The sequence below is a fragment of the Mustela erminea genome, chromosome 16, assembly GCF_009829155.1.
Source record: "Mustela erminea isolate mMusErm1 chromosome 16, mMusErm1.Pri, whole genome shotgun sequence".
NCBI lineage: Eukaryota > Metazoa > Chordata > Mammalia > Carnivora > Mustelidae > Mustela > Mustela erminea.
This window is the reverse complement of record NC_045629.1, coordinates 76,471,460-76,490,445: the sequence shown is the minus strand read 5'-3', so window position 1 is coordinate 76,490,445 and position 18,986 is coordinate 76,471,460. Positions and strand designations below refer to the sequence as shown.

At 49.1% G+C, this 18,986-nt stretch overlaps 2 protein-coding genes across 6 annotated transcripts in view; one reads left to right on the top strand and one right to left on the bottom strand.

Moving 5' to 3' along the window:
- The window catches only part of SLA (Src like adaptor), a 35,725-nt gene extending 24,634 nt beyond the window's left edge, over window positions 1-11,091 (top strand). For 4 of the 5 annotated variants that reach the window (XM_032316128.1, XM_032316129.1, XM_032316127.1 and 1 more), the window contains 4 exons: window positions 1,944-2,047; window positions 4,244-4,375; window positions 8,384-8,516; window positions 9,079-11,091. In XM_032316128.1, coding sequence (XP_032172019.1) covers window positions 1,944-2,047; window positions 4,244-4,375; window positions 8,384-8,516; window positions 9,079-9,292 — 583 coding nt within the window. In that variant the 3' untranslated portion in view covers window positions 9,293-11,091. The remainder of the gene's footprint in view (window positions 1-1,943; window positions 2,048-4,243; window positions 4,376-8,383; window positions 8,517-9,078) is intronic. The other variant, XM_032316130.1, reaches the window with a different exon arrangement.
- TG (thyroglobulin) overlaps window positions 1-18,986 on the bottom strand; it is a 235,825-nt gene that overhangs the window by 78,122 nt on the left and 138,717 nt on the right. The window contains exon 41 of the mRNA XM_032316132.1: window positions 18,353-18,555. Coding sequence (XP_032172023.1) covers window positions 18,353-18,555 — 203 coding nt within the window. The remainder of the gene's footprint in view (window positions 1-18,352; window positions 18,556-18,986) is intronic.

Sequence of the window (18,986 nt, the reverse complement as noted above, 5' to 3'; positions counted from 1 at the left end):
AAGTAAAGCATTACTTTTTTATTTGGAGGGTTCTAGAAATAACCTCTTTACACACTCACACCTGCTGACACAGAGATAACTGCCTGCTTATTTTGCAGAACGTAGCTCTCTGCATTTAATTACAATGTCACGGATTGTGATTATGAATACCAAAAGCCATTTCTGAGCCAAGGATGATGAAGGGGAACAGAGGTAGTTGGACAAGAGCGGCTGTGACAGCCGTGGTCGGAGAGACGTGTCGGTCACATAACTCTCCCAAGTCAGCTGCGTGTCACCGACCCATGCACTCATTGAGCAAACACGCATCAACGCTTTCATGTTGAAGGCGTGGGGCTGCGTGCTGGCCAGGGCTCGGTGGTGGGGAGCCGGGAGGAGTAGGATGTAATCACAGCCCACCGAAGCTTCCAGTCTAGTAGGTGTCTTTCAAATACCGACCAGGAAGAGAGGCGGTGCCGGAGAACGGCTATGGAATTCGAGGTCCAAGAAAAACGCGCCGCAAGTCTAACTTGACCAGTTGCTGACATGCTGTAACTTGAGAACATTACTTATTCACTCTGACCCTCAGTATCCTCATCAGTGAAAGGGAGAAAAAACTACCTGTCTTGGGGGGGGTGACTGTGAGGATCCGACTTCAATGCCCATAATATGCATGATATTTGTAATGCGTATTCATGCCTGGCTGTCTCTATTGTTTTTTCTTGAATTCGTGTTTATGAGTGGAATTTCCTAGAAGGATGGGGGAGAATGAAAATTTGTCGCAGACACTAGGATAATTAATATGCAGATGTTGTGCAGAACTAAGAGGGTAGTTAAAATATCAGGCCGAATCACGATCTTAATAACAAAAGCGCTCTTGGAGGCCAGTAAATAAATAAACGGTATCCGATGATAAATCTGTGGTCCTATCACTGTCTCACAGCCACAGTGCCAGAAGGCCTCGCTTACGTGCCTTGCGGGATGCGAAAGGATGCGATGGGACGAAGCAGTAGTATTTGTCGCAGTGCGCACTAGTTCAGACCCATGGATTAGAAGCCAAGGTTCACCCCCTAAAATACGGAGACTGTTTAAAAGGAGGTATAATTGCTTCTGAGTACACCCCAGCCAAGTGCTAACAAAGCATTTTCTTCCACGCTGGGATCTGGCTGGGGACTGCTTTGCAAAATGAGAAAGCGCCCATTTCCTTAGAACATCGATTCCTTTGTGCACAGAGCTGCTTTCAAAGGCGTATTCAAGAGTGTTGGCTGTCATATGGAAGGTGTACATTCTGTTGGAAAGCTGGACTACAGTATTACAACTGCTTTTTTTTTATGGTTAAGTGAAAAAAAAAAGGAAGAAACACATGTCAATGCATCGTGCAATGCAACTTTGTTTAAAATACGTTGAACAAGAGAAGACAGGAGGGAAATATAATGAATGCAAGGCGGGGCTTGTTAGGTTGGTGGAATTATGCATCACCCTGTCTTTCTTATGCCCATTTAGTCATTCACAAATACACACCAGGCTCCATCCTGTGGACACAAAGACGAACAGACAGACATAGTCACTGTCTTCGTGGGGTGGTGAGGGAGCCGTGGGGTGGCTAGAATACAAGGCAGAGACCTTGAACAAAATGCCAAACAGGCACCTTATCGTGGTTTAGAATGCGTCTACGTCATTAATACAGAACGGGCACGGTCGGCTGGCATTGGAGAGCAAGATGAGAAAGATGTTTCGTGCATCTTTGTGGCCTCATGCAGTAGGCACTCGGGAATTTTATCTGAAAGATTTAAAGAAGGAATGGAACAAGGAAGGAAGGAAAGAATGAAGGGAGGAAAGGCCAATTGCCCCCTCCTTTTAATCCCAACAGTTTTATACGAACTGGACCTTGTTCTGAATCTCAGCGCCACCCGCCTGGCTGGGGGAGGGTGTGCCCAGGATACTCATGCCTCCCTTCTCCTTCCCAGCTGGCTGTTTGAAGGGCTGGGCAGAGACAAGGCAGAGGAGCTGCTCCAACTGCCAGACACGAAGATGGGCTCCTTCATGATCCGAGAGAGTGAGACGAAGAAAGGTGAGTGGCCTCCGACTCGCCTTTCCGTGCCAGGGCGGAGAGGAGCAGGGAGGTTTGGGGCTGACTCACGACAGGGCTCATTCTGCCTCCTCCCACATGTGCAAACCCATCCGATCTGGTAAGCTCCCTAATAGCCTCCACACCCCCAGAGAGGCCAGCTTGGAAGCTCGAAGCCCAGAGCCAGGGAGCAGGGAATCTGGCAGGGCACAGCCACGACAGGACTCAATGAGCCCCGCAGGTTCCCGCTGGGAAATGTCCCATCAACTGGGAAGCAAAGCCAACAGCAGGTGTCGGCAGCACTGGGCCGAGTCAGCCTGGCCCATGCTCTTAAGCTCTGTGCCTTGGGTAGGTCGTCTGCTGCTCCGAGGGCAGTGTGCTCATCTGGGGAGCCATGCAAACATGACCGTGTTTATGGAGCTCTCGCTAAGCAGGAGGCCTTCAACACTGGTTTCCACTGTGCCCTACACTGAATTCAGACCGCGTAGAGCATCAGGTCAGGCAGACAGATACTCATACTTACTCACCACGAGCATTATCGTTACAACTTTCTGACATGTTACACAGTAAGTAAATCAGTGAAAACCAAAGATCCAGGCTCTGTGTCATGGTCCAGAGCAAGGGCTCTGAGCTCTAGTTTTGGCTGTTTGCACTACTGAGAAGACACCTGTCTCACTGAGCCCAGGCACCCTCTCCTAGAACATGAGACTGACGCTCGGAAGGGCTTCACATAGTATCTGGGATGTGGTAAGCACTTGGACTCACAGGAGCAAGACAGCAGCTCGGGCTTTCCCAGGCTGACTAAGAAAAGCAGAAGATACGTTCAGGTTCTTGGCTGCCTCTCGTAGCCTCAGTATCAAAGGAGAGAAAATGTACCTAAGACTCTTTCCCACACACCTACTGAGGGCCAGTGCAGTGTGGAGCCGGAGCCCTTCACCAAAATGAGCAACGGCCTCACTGTGGAGAAGCAGGGGCCATCTCTCTATGGTAAAGAAAATTCAAGAACAACTTTTCTCACAAAAGCTCAAAGGTGCTAGGGGGAAACCAGATCAAAGCAAAGGCCACATTTCCTGGGCACGTCCTCCCAGAGGTGGGAGACCCAGACTCAGACAGAACTTCGAAGCTGGCATGGCCAAGAGAGGGAAGAACCCAGCTTGAGATGCCAGAGCTGATCTAAAATCAAAGCTGCTGTCAGATCTGTGGCCAAGCCTGGGGCTGGGGGCAGGGTGGGGCCGGGGTGGGGCTGGGGGTGGGGTCGGGGGTGGCGGGCTCTGCTCCCTTGGGTATGCAAAGTTCTGATCATTTTCCACCTACCACCTTTGAGCTGCTCACCAGACTTCTTGTTCCTGTCACTGTAACAGGAAGATGCGTGATGGGCTTCAGAGGGCAGACTTGGGGCAAAGGTCGAATGCCATCAGGACGAGGGTCCGATCCCGAGCTCCGTGCCTCCAGCCATAGTGCTCAGGGGCTCTGAGCCTCGTTTCTGCAGCTATAACATATCTGGGGATAGCACTGGGAAATAGCTTAGCCCCTGAGCAGCCCGTGGAGACTGAAGAGACTCAGTAAAAGTTAATGTCCTACTCTTCTCACCGTCTGTTGAGTGTTTTTTACTCCTGGAACCCAAAGGACAGAGCAGAAGGGACCTACGTCCAAGTCTCCCACTTTCCAATTAGGGAAATTGAGGCTAGGAGAGGGGAAGGCGCTTGTCCAAAGTTCTGCTCTTCCTAGCCCACACTGCATCCCTACCTTTACGGCACTTAAAGCAAAAAGGCATATTTGACATGTTTCTTGGGGATAGCCAGAAAAAGTCTCAGCTGACACTTTCTCCACATTTCTAAGAAAACCAAGCATAAGGCATAACCAAGAGGGTGTCGGGAGCAGGACGTGGTGGCTATCCAGACAAGGATGTGGGAGCACCCAGCACGGTAAGCTCACAGAGCAAAGACTAAGCAGGTGCACTTGAAAATCCATGTGGCCAGCGGGTCAGGGCCACGAGAGGAGCACACTCGTGGGGTCTCAGCAGAGGGAGCGTAGTCCCGAAGGTGGGGGTCCTAGTGGCCGCTCCTCCAAATGCGGGAGTGCATGTCTGGGTGTTCTTGTTGCATCCCAAGGCTGAGGAAGTCTCTCCACCTTGTGGGCTCTCCAGATGGCCAGCAGAGCCCTGTGGCACGCCTCTGACCCATCCTCCGTCTCCCACAGGTTTTTATTCCCTCTCGGTGAGACACAGGCAGGTGAAGCATTACCGCATCTTCCGCCTGCCGAACAACTGGTATTACATCTCCCCGAGGCTCACCTTCCAGTGCCTGGAGGACCTGGTGAATCACTATTCCGGTAAGAAGCACCCCACAGTGGCAGAGCAATGAAGCGTCTCTTGGCTAACTGCCCCGCGGTGCCTGTGTCTAGGATGGGCATGGGTCCCCTATACATGCCAGGTGACTGACTTGGCTCTCACCCTGCTCCCTTAATCTGCTCTTTTCTTGTTAATGCGACTATAGATTTCCAGCTAAAACAGGCTGCCTGTGAAGGCTGCGTAAGTAGGTAAAACTCAGCTCATCTCAACCTTACGGGAAGAAATAGGATGGCCCATTATTTGCAGCCACAAACAGGTGGCACGTCCTTAAGTGCACCACATGTTTACAGACCCCTGAGACTTTGTCGTGAAATGCCACTCGTGTCCTTTCCTGCCTGGCAAAGCAACAGGAAGCCACCTCCTTGATCTGTGTTCAGAGTCAGAATTGACTGCCTGGGTTCTCGGCTCCCATGCATGCCGGCCTTTCCCTAGAATGGGGTCTCTTTGCCTCATGACCCAGTGAGCTGTGTCCTAGTCTGGCTTTTCCAACAAGCTCCTAAGACCAGGGCTGCACTTTGTTTGTTTGGACATGTTTCCCCGGGCCCAGGAAGGAGGGCCCAGTGTTCCACACTGGCCAGGATGGGGAGCGCCCTCCAAGATGGCAGCCGTGGGGCGGGATTTGATGGAGGTGACAGGAAAGGATAGAGTCAGAAGAGGAGGTCACAGTTAGACAGTGACGGGCCTGAATGCCAGGCCAGGAGGTGACATCTTACCCCAGGTGAGAGGGAGGTATAGTAAAAAGTTGGCTCTGGGACCTCGGCGTTCATATCCCACATCTTCTGGGCAACCCTAGGCTCGTTGTGTGCCTTTGTGCCTTGGCGTGTGTGAAGAATCCGCTGGGTAGTGCCAGGAAAGTGCTGAAGGGAGGGCCAGGCACATCGAAGCGGGCTCCTTCTCACACTGGCCCCAGCTGGGACCCTTCCTTCCTCCTCCCTTCTCCTGCTACTGGCGGGAGAGGAAAGAAGTTGCTCCACGGCGAGCGTGTCCTCCACTCCTGGTTCTGGACCTCGCGGTCCTGGCTATCTTTGCTAACATTCTAAAGCGTGTGGGGTCTTGAAGGCTGTTTCAAGGTGAAAGGGGCCCACAGGCCCTGGGGTGTCACACTGGGCCCGTGAAAAGAAAGGGAGAGCGTGGAGGAGAAATGGCTTCTTGGGAGACACAGGCCCCAGCTCGATCCGGGCTCTGTGAGGCCTTGGGAAAAGATCCCCCTCTCCGAGAGCCGCAGCGCCCTGTTCGTGGAAGGTGGGCGAGAACAACCCCTTGGCGTGGTTGCAACGACCGGGTTGCTCCTGTAGCGCGTCCCCTAACGTAATGTCATTACGGAATGGGGCAGATGCAAAGGAAGCGACAGCCAAAGGTTCCTTCTCTGGTACCTGACAACCTAGCAGCTTCGCTAAAAATGAAAGAGGAAGGGAGTCCTGGAGATAGTCAGCTTTTACTGATTATGAGTAAAGGTTGGTTGTGGTACTTGGCTTTTAATAACAATCATCGGAGAGGTGGAGAGACCATAAGTTTTGCATAGACAAAAGCAAACATGAAAAGGTTGCTGCCCCAGCAAACACTGTACAGACTGGGAGACCCATGAGGCGTCCAGGCCAAGAGTACCCAGGTGGCTTGCCCCAGTGCGGGAGCAGTGTCTTCCAGAAATATGACCCTGGCCACTGTGTCAGTGGCTTCCTGTGCCCCTGAGGACCCCCAAGGGAAATAAGATTCCTCCAGATTCTACCCAGAACCACAGAATCAGAAAAACTGGGTGCTAAGGGCTTTGTACAGACATCTTTGTGTTCCAGGTGGCTTGTATTTATTACCTGGTGCCTTGGGAAAATTCATTAACAGCCTGGAGCCTCAGTTTCTTCATCTCTAAAATGGGGACGTCAGTCTGCATGCCTCTTAGGAGACTATTGTTAGGACCAAACACAAAACCATGAGTGTAAAGTTCTGGCCCCTAAATTGTCCTGTGTGTGGTGGTGACTGAGAAGACAGAGGGGTGGGACACAAGGCCCACAGATAGCCTGGATGTGCAGTGGTTGGGAAGCCAGGCGTATGAGAGGAATGAGCATTCCGGAATATTCTACGGAGTGGAGAGACTGAAGGGAGTGTGTCCAGACCCCACAGGCAGAGAGGACCTCTCTCTCCCCCATTTCAGAGGTAATGAGTCGTCTTTGACACAAGTGTCTTGTTCTGAGTCAATGAAGCAGGTTTGGGTCACATTTCTGTGACCTTGAACAAGCGACGGGAGCCCAGGGTTCCTCCTTCCCTGAGTGAGTGTAACAACACTGCTGCTCAGACCTGCCCGGGGCACGCTGAGTTGAAGCCTGGGGACGAGCTCAGGTCCGGCTCTGAAAGTGTTGGTTCTTTTACTCTGTGGGGATTCGGACTTAGCGTCAGGGTTAACCGCTCACAAACCCTGCCCACTGTCCCCTGGCCCAGGTCCCTCCAGTCTGCGTCTGGCTCCCTCTCCCTCACCTCCTAACCTGAAAAGTTGTTTCAATTTCCAGCCCATGACAGGGCATTATTTCAGACACACATTCAGTTAAGAACCCCCAACCTCAGGGCCCAATCCTACGTTTCTTGGGACTGTGTGGGTGGATATTCGAGCTCACAGTGAAAGTCAGAACGAACGCCAAGAAACAAGGCATTATTGGTTGCCACCCTGCTAGCCTTGGTTTGCTTCTTCAGCCCCAACGTCCTTTTGTTCTTTGGCAAGAGCACCCAGAGCTCCCTAAATAACATGAGAGGCGGAGACAGCCAGAAGTAAACTCTCTCCCTAAAGCCTGGCAATGGACCAGCTCCCGGCCAGGGGCTCTGTCCTGCTGCAGGCCAGCAATGTTTCATACCCTTGGCCACTTCCTGTCCCCTGCACCAGGGTCTGCAGCCTAAATGAGGCCACACAAGATTTCCTCGGCCTATAATAATGTCTGAGGGGCACCTGGGTGGCTCAGGCAGTGGGGCGTCTGCCTTTGGCTTGGGTCATGATCCCCAAGTCCCAGCACCCACCCCTGCATGGGGCTCCCAGCTCAGCAGGGGGTCTGCTTCTCACTCAGACCCTCTCCCATCTTGTGCTCTCGTGTTCTCTCACTCTCTGACTCTCAAATAAATAAAATCTTAAAAATAAAGAAATAAATGAATGAATGAGCACAGCTAGACCAAGGATTTCCCACAGCCGCGGGGCGTAGAGACTAGAGCCTGATGCGGGTAGAGAGATGCGCTACCCTGGGGGGGAGGGGTGGGGAGAGCAGTGGATTATTTAATTCTCATTCTCTCTGTGCATGAGCATCCAGGCCAGAGAAGAAAGATTGTGCTTCATTTTTAACTTTTTCCACTTTCTCTTGTTTGCCTTTATCTTTGCCTTCTTCTTCCTTCTTTTCTGGTGTCTTTTCTTCTCTTGCAGTGTTTTTACTTCTTCTCCCTCCCTCCCCCCTTCCTTAACTCTTGCCCTCCGGCTCACTGGCTCCCTCTTCCTTCCTGTCTCCCTTCCACCTATGTTCTCTCCTCCTGACTTCCTGCACGTGCATCAGCCGCTGGTGCGGGAGGAAGCGCTGATCGGTGGACTTGGACCCTGCCTTGCACCTGGTGCACCTGATGGAGCCAGGCAAGAGCGTGAACCCTAGAGGCAGAGCCTCCTGCCGGCTGTTCTCACTTGCCTGTCCTCTCAGTGTACCGTCCAGGAAACTGAGGCTCGGAGAGGTTTCAAGGGGATTCACTGTCAGGGGCATAGCTGAAATCAAACCCCAGTATAGATGATTCTGGATCCAATCTTAGGGCACTCCACCTGCCCCAAGCTAAGCACAGTGCGCATTCAGGGCACTTAACATGTCTTAAACAACTGGGTGCATGACTCGTCACACTGCCATGCCTCTTTCCTATCTCGGCCTTAGTTTTCCCTGTGAACAACCAGGGATCCCTACTGGATGGTCCTTCAGGCCCCATACCCCATGCTGGCTTGGGCATCCCAGGGTCACTGACCAGTTTTCTGCTTCCGTCCTTAGAGGTGGCTGATGGCCTGTGCTGTGTCCTGACCACACCCTGCCTCACTCAGAGCACGGCCACCCCCGCAGCGAGGGTCCCTGACTCGCCCGTCACCTTGCGCCAGAAGACCTTCGACTGGAAGAGGGTGCCCAGGTGGGATGTCTGTGTGTGTGTGTGTGTGTGTGTGTGTGTCCTGCATGGATGCACCCCAAACCAGTGAGTGAGTCTGACAGCTGAAAACATAGCAGACTACAGCCTGGCCTGGGGAAAGCTCAGCAGGGCACGCTGCAACCCACAGAATCCCTCTGTCCCCTGGGAGACCCTAACCCAGCCTCAGGCCTCACCGTCATTGCATTTTATAGGGATCTGTAATCAGGAACTAGTGAGTTATCTTCAACACTGAGATCAGAAAATTGCCTTGGGAGATGAAGAAAACTGTTCTTCCTTGTAAAGGTCATAAAGAAATATTCATTCCGATTTGCAGTTAGAACTTACAGTCATTCAAGGAAATGGTGATTCCGAGAGGTTAAGTGATTTCTCCAAGATCACTTGGCCACAATTGTAAGAAGCAGAATTAGAACAATAAGTGTGAGAAGTATTAACCAGGCTTTCTTTCTTCTTTTTTTCTTCTCCTGTTTTCTGGCTCTCTCTCTCTCTCTCTCTCTCTCTGTCCCTCTCTTCTTTTCCCGACTGTCCCCATTGTTCCCACTCACAGACTGCAAGAGGACGCCGAGGGAGCCAGGAACCCACTTGGTGTGGATGAGTCCCTTTTCAGCTATGGCCTTCGGGAAAGCATCGCTTCCTACCTGTCCCTGACCAGCGATGACAACACCTCCTTTGATCGAAAGAAGAAAAGCATGTCCTTGATATACAGCGGGAGCAAGAGGAAGAGCTCCTTCTTCTCGCCACCACCATATTTTGAAGACTAGCCTGAGAACGGACACCATCGTGTATACCCAAAATAACAAAGGTTGGAACTATCACCTGGGATCTGGTGGAAACACGTGGTTTCCTGGTCCCTGGGGAGCCACACATCTTCCAGAAGCCAAGAGAAGGCACATGGGGACTCGAACTCACATCTTCTCTGTCCACATCATGACTAAGGGAACCCCTCCCCAGTGTCTGATCAGTACCAAGACATCAGGAAACGTTGAATCACGACGTGACTGGGCAACGTTTCCGAAGAGCCCCGCGTATGTGTGTGTGTGCTCATTGTATTTGTGGGAAAGATAAAGACATTATCTCACAAGAAAGGGCACAAGACCGTTCAACGAACTGTCCAGATGGTCACACTCTAGGCTCATCAGAGATAACTTCTGAACAAGAAAAGCCTGAGAAGATGAGCTGAACGCTGTGTCCTGGCCAGGCCAGATTTGCAAACGTGTCCCCCACAGTGAACTTTTCTAACCAACCCATAGAGACCTTTGGTATGCAGCTCCTTTCTTTTTAAGGGAACTCAGTGACACTAAACGTTAATCTTTCTTATCATCCCTGAATCAGGAGAACCCAGTGGCTTGCTGGTGCCAGAACCACATGCACAACAATCAGACAGCCTCCCTGCTCTGCAGAGGGCAAGGCAAAGGGGAGAGGGGGAGGCTGCTTATGGGAAATCGAGAGGGTAAACTTGGAGCTGTGCAAGCTTTCCTGGTGTCCCCAGCCATGGCTTCGTGGTGCAGAAAGAACTTCTCTGACATGCTGAGACCCTTAACAATAATGACTCATCAGTGGTTCTCTCACGATTGCCTGAAGAGCTAAGTGTGTTAAGTCCCATGTCAGGGTGAAAGAAAGAAGGAAAGATCAGCAGAGGACTCATCGTATAGACAGGGAGAAGTCTACAAATATCGTGAAAGTGGGTTGTAGAAGGAGACATCAGCTCATGGCTGCAAGGGACCTGGGGCAGGCAAGGGTGGCCCGTGAGCTCCGTCTCAGCGGGACCTTCGCAGAGGCTAAGTGCAGCTGGATTGAGTAGGAGAGAACGGTTGGTTTCTTTGAAAACTGCAAATTGATTAAGTTCTAGAGGATTAATTTATTTTTCTGCATCACCAGTACTTTATTCTAAGACGGGCCTGGCAGCCACACGAAGAAAACGGCTGAGCTCCGGGAAGGAAGGGAGGCAGAGAGGCTTTAATTCTGGCCTACTTATTTTAAGAGATGAAAGAGAAAGCGCAGCAAAGTTCTAGAAAAGGAAAAGTATTTATCTTGAGGCCGCCCATCCGGATCTTGCTAGAAAGGGGGCTGCCGAGGCACCCAAGACTCATTTTCCACCGTTGCAGAGGGATTCGGGGGGGAGGTGTGCCTGTCGACCCCCTCGCTGCCTGATAGGAGATGTTTGCTCAGCACACACATTCCGGAGATCTGAGATCACTGTGCTGGTGGTATGTGTATATGCATCTACGTGATTCTCTGTATTATCAGACTCTGGTGTGTTTATACAAGAAGATATTCGCGGTTTCCCCCAGGAGTCCCTAAAGGCCATTGCAAGGGGCCAGCCAATGTGTGGGAAATGAATATAACACTGTGGATACTGACTTCCACCACAAGGCAGGGTGACCTTGCAAAAGCCAGATGTTTGTACAGTGTCTTATGCATTGTTTTCCGTTGTAACTAGTGTGCTGGGAACTTTTGGGGAGCACTCAGAGGGATTTCTAAGTGGGAAGCATTACACTTTGCTAAATCATGTATTTATTTCTGATTAAAATAATACCTAATAAATATTTAACCTTTGGCATGTGGGGAGAGCTTTCTGGGAAAGGTGGGAGGGAGGCTCACTCGGGAGCATCTTTGTGTTTCGAATTTCCAGACAAACTTGCCTCTGGAGAGAGAAGAGAACAAGGAACACTAAGAAGAACCATGCCAGGTAGCAGCTCAGCTCTTCCTTGAAGTTTTCTTCCTTAGGAAAACTGAGTTTGTGAATTCAGAGGATGTCTAATCAAACTTGAAGCTGGGCACAGGGGATTGGGGAGAGAACAACTTCTTAGCGATCGCTATGAACATTCTACCTCACCCAGATAACTTCTGTGGACCACGTGTGATAGTTTTGCTTTCTGTTTTTCCAAGAATTGATGTCTACACATATTTTTTTTTGGACATCTACTAAATGCCAGACATGGCTCCAGGTGCTGGGGCTGTATCAGCGAAAACTAGGTGAGATCTCCGATATCACAGAGCTTGAGATTATAAATAAATAAGAAACTTTGTCACGGCAGGGAAGGTAGTGCAGAAAGTAACCCGGGACCCAAGTGTGACTGGGCGAGAAGTCATTTAGCCGGATGTCTGTTTAGGAAAGGCCTCCCTGCCAGTGCATGCGTTTCAGCTCCCATTTGGGCTGAGACCTAAAAGGTGAGCAGCAAATAGCCAGGCAAATATCTAGAGGAAAACCAGAGGCAGTAGGGTTAACTGAGGCAATTCCTGTGGATAGGAGCAAGGCTGCCTGTGGCAGGAGCTGGAAGGGGCCCAGGGTGCCTGGGCTGAGTGAGCCGGAGCGAGGTGCAGGGGCTGTCAGGAGGGAGGCAGTTCCCGCAGGGTTCTGGATGGGAATGTCAGGAGGTCAGGGTGTATTCTAGGAGAAAGGCAAAGCCAATGGAAGGATCTAATTAAGGGAAGGATATCATTTCATCCATATGTTTTAAAGAGCAGACTGGTTGCTATGAAGAGAAGAGATTTTAAAAATTCTGATGTTGTATTATCTACTTGACACATAGTGAAAATTTGCAAGCTTTAAGGCAAAAGAATGCAGGATTTCAAAATAAAGCGTTGGAACATTTTTCGTGCAAAAATGAACGAAGGGCAAGTGTTGAATTTCGAGGCAAATGGAATTGATGGCAAAAATAAGTTGTCTAAGGGGCAAAAGAGATATTACAAAAGGAATGAGATATTAAGAAGATATAATGACTGAAGCTGTGTTAATCTAACAATAGAGTTTCAAAATATATCAAGCAACTATTGTAGGAACAAATAGATAAACGGGTCATTTTATTTGGAGATTTAAACACACAACTCTCAGAAACGGAGAGATCGAGCAAAAATAAGTAGGTAGGTAGAGAGAAGATTTCGATAACGCTATACAACTTTTCTGCTGACCAACGAAGAACATATTAGGTCACAGGGGAAATCCTAATAAATTTCTGAGTCAACCTTCCCCAACACAAGCTCCATAATAATCATGAAATAAATTAGAAATCAGTTTGCAAAAGAACGGGTTAAAATCCTATGTATCTAAAAGCTTTTAAAAGAAAAAAAAAAGGCCTATCTCCTATGATTAAGAAGAACATAATACAAGCAATAATCAAAGACACAGAAATATAGGACATGTCGCTACTTCCCCCAATGCCCAGGGCAGAGCTGATACAACAGTAAGAGGGACATTTATTGCTCAAACCCATTGACCAGAAAACAAAAAATGACACGTGATAGCTCAGATTTCAACTCATGAAGCTCACAGAACAGGTGATTGTCGAAGCAGCAAGGAGAGAGTAAAAGATGACAAAGGTAAACACAGATGAAAGAAGAGCTTTAAAAGTAAAGCCATAAAGAAGATTCAGAAAGCAAGAACTTGTGGAATAGTAAGATTGGTATGACGAAGAAAACCAAGAGCAGGAAGGATCAGGTCCAAGGAAAAGAAAGGCTGATGGGCTGCAGGGGTGCAAATGAGGGGAACCTCTGCCTCCCTCAGTCAGCAGGGCTGGCCCCTCTTCCTCCCTCCCCTCCCTGCTGTCTGAGCTGTCCAGCCTCAGCCCTGCGCATGGGAACAAGGCCCTCAGACGGCAGAGAAACACCTAGAAAGAACCCATGCCCCCAGAGATCATGAGACACTTTGGGAAATATGATGATAAAGAGGAAAAAAAAAAAAAAAGAAAAAGAGATAAAAAGAAACATATTTATCACTGGAGTTCCTTCAGTGTTGGATCTATTTGTGAGAACGGTTGAGCATTTTTGTCCAAAGGGGATAGAAATCAGCCTGCCAACGTGTACAGATAATGAAATAACATCAGAAAAGCCCATGGAGACAACAGACCGAGTACTGGCAGTGGTACGAAGGCTCGGAAAATCTGGAGCTAACTTTATTCTCCTATGCCAGTCCTGACCAGCTGGAAAGTTCAATAAAAATAGGACATCATTCATAATGCCAACCGAACTAGGACACAGATAGGGACTTGCCTACAGTGATGTTGCAAAATTTGGGGGGAGAGAAGCTCAAAACTCTATGAAAAGACCCAAGGAGACAAAAATCCTGCTCATGGTTATGGTATCAACTGGATTCACGGGTATGAAACTTCACATCATAAAAACACAGATTTTTTTTGAAAATCATGAAAAAATTCCACGAAGATACACTCAAATTCCCATCAGGACTATTTAAAGGCAATCGATATATGTATCTTAAAATCTAGATGAGAGCATTAGAGCCCATGAATAGCTCAGTTGATTCTGATTAAGAGAAACGGAGAAGAAAGTACTGGCACTATGAAGTTGGTGTGAAAACAGGAGAAAAGAGTTCTTGGGCCCCTCCGCTAGTTTGATGGAACTCAGCACAGACGCTGGTGCCATCTTCCATACAGAGCCCTGCGAAGCATTAAGGAAAGTCTAAGATGAAAAGCTCACAGGCCCTGTCAAGCTTTCAGTCACAACAGAATTGGAATAAGATGTGCTAGAAAAACAGCCAGCATGGAAGACAAGGCAGGATTCCTAAAAATTGCTAAACAGAAGTTTTTCTACTGAAATGAGAATCATTCTGTTTGAAGAGATGGAGAAAGGCTTACAGGGTGCCATTTCAGCCGAGCCCTGAAGAACGGAGTGGCTTTCCAAGTGGAGAAGCTCGCATGCCGACCACAGCAGGGCAATGGAAGGATGTGGAAGAAGGCATGGCATTTTCTAGGAATGTTGGTACTAGGGAGCCTGGAGAGCAGGGTTCCTGCAGGAATGGAGGAAGAGAGGAGACAGGAAAATGTAGCTTGAGGCCAATTCCTGAGGCCTGGTGCTCCCTCTGAGGAATACAGAATTGAGGCAATACTGTAGGAAGGCAACGGAAACCTCTTCTGGATCCTACGAACCACACTGTGGGGGACATGACCTCCTCTGTCTTCTCTTAAAACCGTCCAGGGCATCAGAGTCACAGAGTGCAGGTTTGCGACAGGTCACCACCTCTTCCTTCTTCAACCCAGGCCCTGGGTGCAGGTACCAATTCCCCTGACCTGTTTTGCTTTGGAGCTGCCCTCGCTTGGCAAGACAAGGGGGAACCTGGATTTCTCGAGTTCCTACAGGTGCGGGACACTCCACAATTCTTACATGATGACCACTTCTTGAGCCGTTGGGAGACAGAATTAAACATACTGATTTTATCCATGAAGAATTCAAGAGTGAAGGGCTTTGCCCAAGGCTGGGATATTAAGGCAGGCTTGCCTAATCATGGGCCTGAGCTCTTTCCCTTCGGCATTAAGGCCCTGGAAGAGTCTCCAGCTTCTCTGCGGAAGCAGCTTCAAAGGGTAGAGAAAACACAGGATATGGCTTTAGGTTCTAGCCCCTAATGTGGCTCCTTCTTTACTGTGTGTTCTTTAGCAAGTCACTAGACCTCCCTAAGCCTCATACTTCCTGTCTTCAGATTGCAAATAATAGAAAGACCCCGTGCCAACCAATGTGAGCAATCCACAAGATAATATATTGGAAGAGCCTTGTGGCCCCAAATCATCTAAATAAAGTCATTAATTATCACAGGAGCCTGTTGTGCCTCGTGTCTTGGAACAGCTCTGGCCTCAAGATTTGCAGAAAGACTTAAGATCTTATCCAAGAATATATCACCAACTCACATCCATTCCCCCAAACATCTGTTGGTAAAGAACATGTTTAAGAACTGCTAATGTATTGAAGTATTTTCGTTCTCTTGATTCCAAATACCAAATAATTTCACATGCATCCCAAAGACTGCTGGGAGCAGTTGTAAAAGCTGTTTCTAAATGACTAAAACAGATGGAGAGTTTATTTTTAAATACACTACCATTTGCTGAAACAGATTAGTTTCTGAAATTCCCCAAACACCTCAAGTCTCCAGAATTTTCAAAAAAAGCATTCTGCCTTTTGGGCTGACTGGAAGGCATTTTTGGTGTCTTCCAGGTCCCACTGAGTATCTGGTCTCGGAGAGGCCTCTGGGAAAACCCCTGCAGGAGTATTCAAAGTCGGAAAGTTCTGTTTTCAATACCAGGAATTGAAAGATGTTTGGCCTCAGACCTCCTGCCATGAAGATGGGCCCACTAAGAGGGAGAGATTGAAAAAAATCTGAATCAAAGGACAAGAAACACAAGGCAATGGTGGTAGGGAGGGAAGTGGACCCAGCCTGGGGGGCCCCGGGCATTGTCCCCCATTCCTCTGCTCATTCACTGCCTGGACATTGGTTATGCAGCATCCACTCTAGGACAGCTGTGTTGAGTGCTTAGGGTCCTGTGCGAGAACAAGACACAGCTGTCCCTTGTTCTCTGGGGGCTCTCAGTCTTGTGCGGGAAAGACTGAGCAGTGGGAATAATTCTTTACTGGTAGGAAATCGTGATAAATGCTGTGCAGAGAAGTAGAGGTAGCACAAGCCATATAAAGAGGGTCTGGTTCTGGGCTAAAGAGTCTGGAAGAATTCCCTGAATGACAAATAGAGAAGGCAAAGAGGAAGATAGGATAAGAGTGTTCACACAGAGGGAAGCAGAATAGAGCACGGGCCCTTCAAGGAACGTTGGAAAGCTCCTATGGCTCAAGGAGAGAGACGAAGTGGCAAGTGGTATTGCTTCCTGTAGGGAATGGTGACAGCATTGATCCAGCATCATATCTTTCCAAACAATGTCACTCTTATCCTCCTCATGACAATCAAGGGTTTAGATCCCAAGAAGGCTGGACAATGCTGGAATCTGTTTATGACCTTAGAATTGCTAGCAAGTCCATGACATTGGTTTTGATGGTGCTCTATCTTTCCTTAGTTTGGCTACTTCATAGTCTCATCATTGTTTTATCTGCTTCCAGGATTGTCCCTCTTAAAGGCATCTCCCACTTGGCTTTAAGACAAGTCTTCCTAAAGGGAAGCAAGTTTCTTACTTGCCTAAAAGCACATTGATAGCACACCGAAGTTCATCGCAGCACTAGTCACATAAGGCAGAAACAACCCCAGTGTTTATCAACAAATGAATGTATGAACAAAATGTGGTCTATGTGTACAACGGAATGTTATTCAGCCTAGAAAGGAAGGAAATTCTGATATAGGCTACAACATGGATGAGACTTCATGAAGACATTATGCTAAGTGATATAAGCCAGACACACACACACACACACACACACACACACACACACACTTTGTATGACTCTACTGCTGTGAGGCAAATTCACAGCGACAGAAGGTAGAATAGTGGTCATCAGGGTTTGGGAAGCAGGGAATGGAGAGTTATTTTTCAATAGTTACAGAGTTTCTGTTTGGAATGATGGAAAATTCTAAAAGCGATTAGTGGTGATGATGGTACCACACTGTAAAGGTACTTAATGCCACTAAACTGTACACTTAAATATGGTTAAAATGGGAAAGCAAACCAAACCAGACCTAACTCCCCAATGGCTCCCTTCACTGAGGATGGAAGTCAAGGTGTCCATCCGATCTGGCTGCTCCCTGCCTCCCAGTCTCCATCACTGCTGACCGTGAAGATCCTGTCCCCCCGCCCCCCGCATATAAGACTGGCAGATCTCAGTGAGAAGCCAAGCTGTGGCCTGGTGCTAGAACTCCTCCTTCAGTGAAATGCCTGCACAGTCTTCAACACATCACTCAGATGTATCTTCTCCTCAGAAGTGTTCCTGGACACTCCCTCTTCCCTGTGCTTAGTTGGGGGCTTCTCTATGAGCTGCCCCAAGACCCACTTTTAAATATCTGCTTTAAGTGTTTTCCCTCACCCCTCAGTAATCTGTAAGTTTCCCAAGAACTAGGACATGAATTATTCAGCGTGACATTTCCAGCGCCTACCATGGCACCTCACACAAACTGGACGCTCCACAAAATTAGCAGCTAATCAGTGATAATAACCATCAGGTCTTGTGCTGTGATCAACAGGTAACTTCTTCCATAACAGTTATTGTCATGATCAAAATCACTGTATCATCATCATCATCACCATCATCACCGTCATCTCCATCACCACCATCACCATCCAGCAGGAGCTTCAGACCATCTAACAGAGTCATGAGTGATGATTTCTGTTCTTTGCCTTCTTTCAACAGTCAATGACTGTCGGCCAAATCTTGGGAGCACCATGCCTCACCCCGTGGTTGCTGACACAGCAGCCTGCAGCTCCTTGATCAGACACGTGGACAAGCTCTGGGGTCCCTGCCACCCCTCCCCAACTTAGACAATGAGGTGGAAGCATTCAGAGAGAGGAATGAATCACCCAATAGTGCTCCATGAAGAAATGCTGCCAAGAACTGAACTGCAGCCAGGAGATGGGAGCACAGACTACTGAAGAAACCAGACAACATAAAGGAAGAGTTAGAGTTCAAACCCTGAGAAGGGCAGGGAAGCAACACCAGAAAGCAGATGAGGGCTCTCTCTTTTACTTCTCTCCTGTTGTGGCAATAATGTCAGGTGTCGTTAGCATCATATTGGCTAAACTGTGCCATCATTAGTTTTTCCTCCACCAGAAAGCTCCTCATCCTACATTCCATCTCCTTGTGTTTGTCTACTGACGAGAGAGATCTTTGAGAGTTCACACCATTAAACCCTGGGAGCGATCTCCCAAAATGGAAACACTTCCCCATCTAGAATTTTCACCACTTTGCGATGATGGACAGTAGTCAGAGGAGCCTCTTGGCATCCTCAAATTGCCTGACCATGGAAAGATGGCCATGAGCAAGAACATACTCAAAACAAAGGATAAAGGAAACCAAGCACTCGAAGCCAAGTGGTCTCAAGAAGTAAGTGAGGCTCCTTCACCTCACCAGTGTCCAAAACAAGTCTGAAGGTTGAACAGGTGACTCACCATCAGCACGACCCTTCGGAAGAGTCTGGAGTCAGTGGTCCTGGTGGTTAGAAGGTGGATGCTGGCCACGTCGGCTCCGCCACGGTCTGCTGCCAGGGTCACGCGCCCAGGATCTCCACCAAACACTCCAATGTGTGTCTGCACCCAGGTCAGAGCTGCCCACTGGTCCAGAAGTCCCCAGTTGCCACTCACCTCACCAGAACCTGCAAAAGGAAAGCCTTTTACCATCTATGATCTCACAGTCTATGGTTTACCCACCCCAGGGCTGTCTGGGGTACCTCTGGGGGGCCTGGACTTGTGTCTGTGTAGGTTGGTGGGAGCAGCGTGGCTTCAGAACCAGACCCCTCCAGCCTGGTCTGGGTAGGAGAGCCCGCTGTTGTCATTCCACTTCCCTGGGCCACAGCTCTCCCACCATAGGCGAGGGCACCTCCTGGGGGGCTGCTCACATCAGAGGCAGTCCACGTTCAGGCCACAACCTGGCTTGGCATGGCAGGGGGGATGCCCCGTGTGTTGACCCGCCGTGGTGGCTCTCCACACCTCTTCCTCCCTGACCAGGACCAGGCATGGCTGAGGCTCTCCATCTAGCTCCCACTGCCTCTTCTCCCATGACCTTCAGTAGCCTTCAGCTGAGTTA